This window comes from Gordionus sp. m RMFG-2023, chromosome 2 (assembly GCF_954871325.1).
Source record: "Gordionus sp. m RMFG-2023 chromosome 2, tfGorSpeb1-WG-v2, whole genome shotgun sequence".
In the NCBI taxonomy this organism is placed as follows: Eukaryota; Metazoa; Nematomorpha; class Gordioida; order Chordodea; family Parachordodidae; genus Gordionus; species Gordionus sp. m RMFG-2023.
In genome coordinates, this window is record NC_088776.1 from 48,190,421 (window position 1) to 48,200,425 (window position 10,005).

Genomic DNA, 10,005 nt, shown 5'->3' on the forward strand with positions numbered 1-10,005 from the left:
ATCGGTAAAAATTATATAAAAAAATAAAAATATAGCAATATTAGTTTGAGCATTTTGAATTAAAAAATTAATTTATTCCATAGAGTAAGCTGTCCTACACCTAACTCATAACTAGACAGATAATTTATTCAAACATGTTTTTTTTTAAAATAATATTAGCAACATATGTTGTATAGAGGTAATTTATAAATTTTTATATATAAATAATGAGTTAAAATATTAAAAGGTAAATAATCCAAACAAATTAAGTCCCTGTCAGTCATTAATTAAATTATTTGATGTTCGATATGATTCATCTATAATCTATTTATCCATATGTTAAAAAATAGTGTGAAAATATTTTATAACAAACGTTTACTTCATATATCATTACCTCAGTTGCATAAAGATGTGTATAATCCATTTCCTGAATATAAAGAACCCTCTTTACTTCAAAAGATCAAAGGCTTAAAACAATTTCCAGAAGAATTAAAAAAATTGAAGGAGGAAACACAAAATTTATTTAGAAATTGTAATGACCATTTTCAAGATAGTCATGGGAAAACAGAAGTTTTGTTTGATTTTAAAGATGAAGATAGTTTATCTAAATGGATCACTAAATCTGATATAGATTTTGATCTTGGAAATAGTATGTGCAATTTGAGCATGACTAAAAATAAAACTGGCCTGTTTACTGGGTATATTAATTCAGCCTTACCCCAAGATGGTCGAGTGAAATACACTGGTTTTTGTTCAATGAAATCTATGAGGCGTTTAGTAATAGATAAAATCATATTTATGTTTTTTAATTTCTCTAGAAAGCTTTTTATAAAAAAGATCCATATTATATTGGAGAATCAACTCATATTGCTCTAAGAGTAAGGGGAGATGGTAGAAAATATTCATTTGTTGTAAATACTCCAGGTATATTTGATCTCACTTATTACGATCAATATATTTATCCAATATATACAAGAGGAGGTCCATATTGGCAAACTGTTTTGGTAATAAACAATTTAATTTATATATAATATACATCAGATATTTACAGCTTTTTTTATTTAGGATATCTTTATTATTTTTAAAAAAATCTAGATAATGCATGTATATATTTATAATATATAAAATCAAAAAAAAAAATTCCCATGAAATTAAATATACATCAAAATTTTATTTCCAGAGTGACCTATTAAAATTTTACAAAAAATAAGAGATTTGTTAGGCACTTATTAAAATTTACTAAAAATTAAAGATTTATTATGCACATGTTAAAATTTTCTAAAAATCAGAGATTTGTGAAGCACTGTCTGACTTTTCCTGTATATATTATCAGGCACTTAAATTTTCCAATGATTCCATGTCAATTCAGCAAAGCTTTTTTTGCAAAACATTTTTCGCAAATGTATTTTATATCTATACTAATCATTGAAGACTATTTTGTGAATTAAAAATTTGCAATATTAGAACTTTTACCATTAACTCTTTTGAGCAAATACATAATAGCTAAACTTTGTATATATAATTGCGATTTTATATCAAAGTAATTATCACGAAACTTAAATTGTAAAGATAATATAAAGAAAAGGATTTTACAAATTTATTTTAACAAAAACATTTGAATGCAGAACTGCAATAATTGCTAATGATGTCTATTTTATTTTAAAACATTTATTTTTATATCCTCTATATTAATTTAATAATATTTTTTTTAAATAATAAATTTATATGATTCTCGAGCTTAGAAATGGTTTAGAAAATTTATTATATTTGAATATAATTTTTTTATGCTATCTTGTCCCAGTGGCGTCACTAGGGGGCGCCAGGGGCTCGAGCCCCCTAAAAAATTTGAATAACCCCCTGAAGCAAAAAATTTTTTTTAAATGGAATCTTAACCCCTTGAAACTAAAAATAAATTTTTTTGATTGACCCCTGAACGATTTCTTTTATAATTCTAATAAGTAATATATAGATTTAATTTTATTATTTAAAAATTAATAAGACTGTCTAAATTTTTATTAAATGAATATAATTTTAATTATTAGATTAGATTAATACACATAAATTATATTTTCACTATGTCAGCTTGCAATCAAATTCTGTGTTAAAAATTGAATATCAATATCACTCACTAAATATTAATTTAGCATTAACAGTTGAAGCTTAATTGACTATTATTACTTAAATTATTATATAACCTTAATTAAATAAATATAATCAATTATTAATTGAAAACTAACAAATTTAATATTGTAATTAGCCTAGTTCAAAATGACTAATCAACTGTATATTTATTTTTAATTTAAATTATACCTATTCCTAAAATTATTTTTAAGAACTAAATAAGTTCCTTTATAAAAATTAAATAAATAGACATATAGTTTATAATTCTCTATTATATAGTTTTGGTTATAAAATATTAGATAAAATGCCACTTTTATAGACGTATTTGACAGTTATATAATATATTACAGTTAATATTATAATAAATTTTACTAATAAATGTTTTTGATAATAAATATTGTAACAATTTGTATTTAAGTATTTAACGCCATCTTTATTTAAAAATAATTTTAAATTAAACATTTTATTATTCATTCTACAATGTGTAATAAATTAAATATCTTTTCTTCTCTTCTTTTACGTGTTTTTAAGAAAGCTATTTTTTTCTTTTTCAAAAAACAGTTTTGAGTTAAATTTTTAATACAAGTATATTTTTGATATTATTACAAACTACTATTTAAGATACAACATACCAAATAGAGGTGGTGCGACAATATTATATAGAATCTTAATTGTTTCATCATATCATTCTGGTCCTTATTTTATAGGTATAAAATGTTTCATTTCTAATATGGCATCCTTGCCGTGTAAATAACTCAAGGCTTCAACATATTTGCATAATTATTTCTTCCTAAGATTTTTAGTGTTTTTATTTTATCAATTTATTTAACTAAATAAATTCAGATATTAGTTTACATTGTGAGTGTCATGGCTATGACTGCAAATTAACCAGCATCTATTATTTGTGTTTATGTAATTTAAGATTATTACTACAGCTGCTGAGAGCTTATAATTGCATATTTTAGATAAACAATAATAGTAAACTGTGTAGTCGTTTATATCATTAAAAATGGAAGATAATCTTTTAGAAATTTAATATCTCACAATAATATTCTCGATTATTTATTTAGCTTCCATCATGTCATCTAAGAGGAAGCTCTAACCACCATATAGTTTTATGATTTGGATTGGTCGTTTATCTCTTCTTCAATAATTGTTAATTTGGTTTAGGCCTATAAATTTTTCCTTATTAGTCCATTCTATAAAACATTGTCTAAAATGGTAACAGAAGTTATATTAGTTTCATAACCTTTTGTCAATGTAAGTTGCTAAGAATTATATTATTGCATTATGTGGTTTTTAAAAACTATTATCAATCGAGGCATATGTATGAATAAATTAACCTTTTTTATCACTTGTAATTCTTTAGACACAAATTTTTTTATATCAGCAATCGAAAATATTTTATATTGTAATAAATAGATTTTGTATTAAAACATAATATTTTTAGAAATGTCTTGTATTGTTTTAATTATTTATGTCAGTAAGTAATGTTAAACGGCTCGTTTTGAGCCGATTTTTAAAAACGGCTGACTCAATATTTCATCTAGATATTACGCAAGCCTGAAGATTTTGTTTTTAGAAGGAACAAAGGTTTGGACATCTATTAGAGAAATCTCGAGGCTTAGGCAATATTTTTCTGGCTATAATATTAAGTTAGCCATTTATAAAAACCAGCTCAAAACGAGCCGTTTAACAACACTAAGCCAGTTTATTTTGTATGCATAATATAATAAATGACAAAATATTAAATTTAGAATAATTGTTCAGAGTTAACAAATTTTAAAAATGTATAATATACTAATATAGAACCCAGCCGAAGACCGGGCAAAAGCAGGCCGAAGGCCCGCAAATTGGGGGCATGGGGGCGAAGCTTCCACAAATTTATTTTTAGTTGAGCCCCCTGAAATTGTAAAGGTTAGCGACGCCCCTGTCTTGTCCTATGCATTTCCTCGAAATCTTATTTTATAAGAATTACGCTCTAAGAACCCTAGCTTTAAGAATATATTAATCATTGGGCTCATTAGGTAGCCTTGATTCTTACTGGTGAAAATAATATCTGGGCTTGCCCCAATATTTATTGCCTGTATTTATTAATTTATCAATGTTTTGCGTCATTAAACAATGACCCTTTGGAGAACCTTAACTTCGGAATCCAACTAGCTTTCTATGCCTCAGCCAGGATGTATATCTCTGAGCTACCAAGCCACAAAAAAAAGAGATATATTTTATATATAATCATTTTCATTTAATAATTATCAAAATAATCTGATAGCGAAAAAATTTATTATTCATATTTAATTTTTAAAAGTTTATAAAAATTTCAGATAGTAGAAGTTACATTTTATAATATAACTTCTTATTAGTTTTCATATAAATACCCTTTTCTAAATTTAGAGAATATTTTTAGCCCCACTCCCATCCTCGTGACATAAATTTGAGGATTTAGCATTCTATTTTATTTAGCTTAAAATTTACAGCCCCCCCCCCTTCCCCCTAAGGTATAAATTCTACAAGCAAAAAAATGTGTAAATAATATAAATAAATAAAATAAACATTTTTTTATTCAATATTTTGATTTAATATTTTTTTCCCTAATGACTGATCATTTTTTAGATTTAATGAGCTGTTATCTTTTTATTTAGGCTGTATCCAAAATCTAAAAAATATAAATAAATAAATTTTGAAGAATAACATAACCTATTTTTTGCGTCATTTACAAAAATTAATTTTTTTTAAAAAAATAATAGAAATTAATAAATTTGAATAAAAATTTATTTATTTGGGTAATTTTTATGAAAAAACTGTAATATTAAAGTACGCAAGGTCTAAAAGTCGAAAGGCTTGGTATACGAAAGGCTAAAAAATAATATTGAAAATAAAAATAACAAAGAAAATATTTAATGAGATATTTGATTGATTTATTGCTTTTTTTAGAGAAAAAATATTATAATAACATTACATTATAATATATGGAAATTTTAAGATCTTTTCAATTTTTTTATTAATTCTTTGAAATAATTTGCGGTTTTTAAAAATTAATTTATAAATTAATATTTTTAATTAAATTAATATTTTTAATTAAATTAATATTTTTAATTAAATTAATATTTTTATATTAAATTAATATTTTTAATTAAATTAATACTTGGTTATGATTTTATATATTAAGTAAGTATAAATATATTGTAATTACTTGATAAAGAAGTAAATGAGAAACATAAATTTTTTAAGGTATTTTTAATTTGAGAAAGCATTTAAGAGGAGAAAGGCTAACATCTTAAACGTAATTTTGAGTATAATTATATCATTGAACTCAGAATTTAATTCTCTATCCAAAACCGCTTAGATGTATTTTTTTACGTTTCTGGTTCACAAAATAATTTTCATGTCGCGAAATTTTAACGGGGAAAGGCTAAAATCTTAAACGTAATATTGAATATAATTATAGCATTAAACTCAGAATTTTATTCTCTACCCAAAATCACTTAGATGTATTTTTTTACGTTTCCGGTTCACAAATATATTTTTATGTCGCGAAAGCATTTTAACGGGGAAAGGCTAACATCTTAAACGTAATTTTGAATATAATTATATCATTGAACTCAGAATTTAATTCTCTATCCAAAACCGCTTAGATGTATATTTTTACGTTTCCGGTATTTAGCCACTGTTGGAGAATATAGATTATCAAACAGCATCAATTGTCTTGAACCATCTATAATGAGAAATCGAAGTAAGGAGGATTGTAGAGGTAAAAATAAAGGCTGTAAAATAGATAATCTTAGTAATAGATAGTTATGGTTTTAGGCCACCATGGCTTTATTCATATGCAGCACAATTTTTTTTAAATTATCATAGGTCCGAAAATAATTTCTGTTTTTGAATTTATTAAATACCACGTGATACCCAAAACACCTAACCATATACAATGATAAATTTTTAAAATATTTTACATTTATTTCTCAAGATTAATTCTATTAAAAGTGAATTTTTGCGCCAACAACGGGCTTATAGATTCCATTATTTTTATGGATGTTTTATTGATATAAATATACCATTTATATAGAAATAATTTATATAAAAATGACAAAATATGAAATTATTTGAATTATAAAAAATTCGTAAATTTTAAAATTAATTTTAAAAGTTTTTCCTAATTCTATTGCATTATCATATAGAATTGATTTAAATACATATATAGCCAATGAATACTTATTCTATATTATTATATAAATATATTATAATATATCATATTAGCAAGCATAATTTGATTGATCCGACTAGCCCTGATTCTACTAGCCCCTAGTTAATAATATAATTAATACCTTCTAATAATATTTTTAAGCATGATATACGATTACGAAACTTTCTGATATGCGAAAAGAGGGTTTTAAATTTCATATAATGTCAATTTTATTATTTTTATCATATTATAATGCAATCTAATGTGGTGTAAAAGCATTTTTATTTTTTCCTTAAACGTATTTCATCATAAAAAAATTTAAATAGCTGAGGAATATAAAATATTTTTCGTCTCAATATACATATAAAATTCTATTATATAATTAAATTTTAATCTCGAAACCCATCTGGTTTTTGAATTAAATCCGCTGAACTGACAAGCCCTATTGCGCCGAATCGCCCTGGTCTCCCCTAATTCTCCAAAACTAAAACTATTACAAACTGAAACATCTCTTTCTTTGGAAACAATTATAAATGTATCTTATCCAATAGAATATTTTTAAACTTTTTTATTCATAACTCTGCAGTTAGTTTTACTTATTGAAATACGAAAAGAAGCAAGAAGGGGTGGCTAAAATCTTTAAATGAATTATTATATCAGAAAGTTGTATCGATGTGCATTATATGAAAAAAAATAATACTAGGAAGGCATGAAAGAAAATGTGGTATGAATTATCACGAAACCTTTTTTAATATATAATATTAGACGTTATATTAATTTACATTTTAGGTTTATATATTGTTCGAATAACTAAAATTTATTAAATATTAAAATTTGCCCTTTTGCAACGCATTTAAGTTCCCGAAGTTCAGATAAAGAACCAATAATTTTCTCTAATTTATACAAGAAAAAGTCAAAAAAAAACTCGGAAAAATCAATAAATTTTTTTAAAAAAAACATAATTCTAACTTATCAAAATCGTTTATAATTTCTAAAAAAATTCTGAAAAATCCAGTAATTTTTTTTAGCTTTCATTGTTTTTTTTTATCCTTGAGCAAATAAGAAAAATCTAAGCATTTTATTTAGTATATTTGCTAAAATTTACTTTTAAGTGCATAAGGTGCATTTTTTTTTAATTTTCAAAATTGGAGGGTGGATAAATATTGGGGCAAGAAGTTGAACCAAAATTCTTTCTCCGGACTTACGGCCATGTGAGTTTTTAAATTTCAGCCAACTTGCTTATTTAATAGGCAATAAGTAACGAATTTGAAACATTTAGCGCTTATGATTTAATAACCTATGTGGATAAATTATTATTGAATATGTTGTTTTTCTTTTTAATAAATGCATTCCTATATATTCATTTTTTGCGGTAATGCTCTCGCAAAAACTTGCACAAATACATTCGTGATAAAGGTTTCGCTATAAAAGTTTTGTTAAAATATTTTCACTTCAAAGTGTTACGGTTTAGGTTTTGCGGAAATAAATTCGCCATATTATCTTCGTTGTAAAGATGTCGCGGAATTTGTTCATTCTAAAATGCCTCCGCGATAAACGACATTCGCAATAAAAGTTTCACTGAATTGACCTTATGCACAAATTGCCTGACCCGATCCATTAAATTTGTTTGTTCGGCCTGACGCACAGACTAGGCTTTCGGATAGGCCGAGCTTTGCAAATATATAATACACTTAATTGAATACAATAATTGAATATATTTTTTATATAAACAGATCCCATTTTCAAAATTAGTCCTTTCATCTAAGGGTAGGATTCAAGATCAACAATCACGAATAAATGACTTTTATGTTGATTCCTTTGGAATTAATATATATGATGGAAATGATGGACCTTTTAGCCTAGAAATTGATTATTTAGCTTTCTTTAATGATGCATATCATAGGGAACATTTTGCCTATGAATTATACAGAGTGCCTACTGGAGTTAAGAGTTAAAACAATCATAGCATAATTTTTTTTAAACTTATTATTTAAGAAGCTGCTAGTTATTATGATTTTGTAAATTAATAGCATTTATACTATCATTATTATTTGTATTTATAAAATAAAAGAATTTTTGATCGAACATTGTATTGTAATATGCTTGTCATTATATATTTTTCATTCAAAAGCATGATTTTTTCTTGAAGAAAAATTACCACGAAAAACTGGGGAAAAATTGGCCCTGAAATTAATTCGGGAAAATATACTTTGGAAAATAAATTCACAATTTTATTAGAGCCTAAAAGTTTCTTTTTTAGAAAATCAACGAAAATAGGAAAAAAATTCCCCTGAAAATATTTTCACAGAAAAATAATTATCCTTAAATATTTCTCAGTTAAACATATTTTATAAATGTAATGTAACAACTTTTATGTCAATGTTTGAAAAAAGAACGTTTTTAACTTATCCGTTACTTTCTAAAAAAAAATGTTACTTTAGTTTTTCAAAAAAGTAACGAGAAAAATAAAATACTTTCTAGGTATTCTATATAAAAATCATAATGATTGAAAAATATAGATATCAAATAAAATGTATAAAAATACATTTGTTAAGGGCATTTCCAGACAGTACCAGCAATTTTTTTTTATTTCCAAAAAAAATGTTAAATTCTAGAATTCATTTTTTAAAATATAATATAATATTTAAAAAATAACAATCCGGACCCACATTTCAAAACGCCATTTAATCGCTATTAAAATCAAACTAGTTTGTTTTCTATCTACGATTAAAAAAATGGGGATCTAGATTGTTTAATATTACATTACTAGTAGATAGCCCGTCAAAAATGAACGGGTAATGAAAATTTTCTTCTTACTTTTATGCATGTTACTTGTTATTTGAAAATAATATCCAATTTTTATTCTTCTTACCCCCTTCATCCCTTCAGGCCAGGTTTAATCCATTAAAACTAAGTGCTATGGGTTTGAATAAAAATAAATTTAAAGCATTTACTTGATAATACCAATATTATTTGTTAAATATTACTGATTATTTATACCTAATATTTAATATTAAAAAAAATTCCCAGGCAAAGTCCAAAGCCATATTAATTATGAAAAATTTAATAATAAAGAAATTGTCAAGCGTCCAAGTGCATAATAATTTTGGAAAATTTTCCCCAAGCCCAGCCCAATATAATTTATAAAAATATTTCCCAAGCCCAGCCCAACCCATAATAATTTTATAAAAAAATTTTCTCAAACCTGGCCACCGATAGTAATTTAAATTTTTTTCCAGAGGTAAATCTCTAAAAACCATATCTATTTTTCAGTCTATTTTAACCCAGCTCACCCCAACCAAGGTCAAGCCATTAAGACTAAGAGTGAATACTATTTTTTTGAATAAAAATATATTTAAATTAGATTTTACCTGAGGGCCATTTAAATATTCTGTGTTAAATATTACGCCTATGCCTAATATTAAAAAAATTCCCAAGCCAGGTCCTCGCACTTCGTTTTCTCAAACCCGCAAAAGACCATAATAATTTTGATAGTTGAGGACTTATATAATATATAAAAAGTCACAAAGCATTTAAAAATACAATAAGAATATGAAAGTTGCATGGGTCTTAGTTGATCAGACCTTGCCATGTCTGCAAAAAAAATTTCAAACCAATCTATAACCCATATTTAAAATTCAAAAATCTTAAAGCACCTCTATTTTAAATTTTATCCAATATGATTTCCATCAGATTTTTAAATTTTGATATTTCTAATA

At 24.8% G+C, this 10,005-nt stretch overlaps 1 protein-coding gene across 1 annotated transcript; it reads left to right on the forward strand.

Moving 5' to 3' along the window:
• Positions 1-297: 297 nt before the first annotated feature.
• LOC135924609 (complex I intermediate-associated protein 30, mitochondrial-like) lies at positions 298-8,447 on the forward strand. Its single transcript, XM_065459700.1, has 3 exons — positions 298-756; positions 798-983; positions 8,020-8,447. Exons 1-3 carry the CDS (start codon positions 316-318, stop codon positions 8,239-8,241), a joined length of 849 nt encoding a protein of 282 aa, XP_065315772.1. The 5' UTR covers positions 298-315; the 3' UTR covers positions 8,242-8,447.
• The last annotated feature ends 1,558 nt before the right edge of the window (positions 8,448-10,005 follow it).

Excerpts from the sequence above, each read along its gene's own strand:
- LOC135924609 (XM_065459700.1), top strand. The coding sequence starts at position 316 with ATGTTAAAAAATAGTGTGAAAATATTTTATAACAAACGTTTACTTCAT. Across the intron at positions 757-797 it reads TGAAATCTATGAGGCGTTTA|AAAGCTTTTTATAAAAAAGA; the intron begins GTAATAGATAAA and ends TAATTTCTCTAG. Across the intron at positions 984-8,019 it reads CATATTGGCAAACTGTTTTG|ATCCCATTTTCAAAATTAGT; the intron begins GTAATAAACAAT and ends TTATATAAACAG.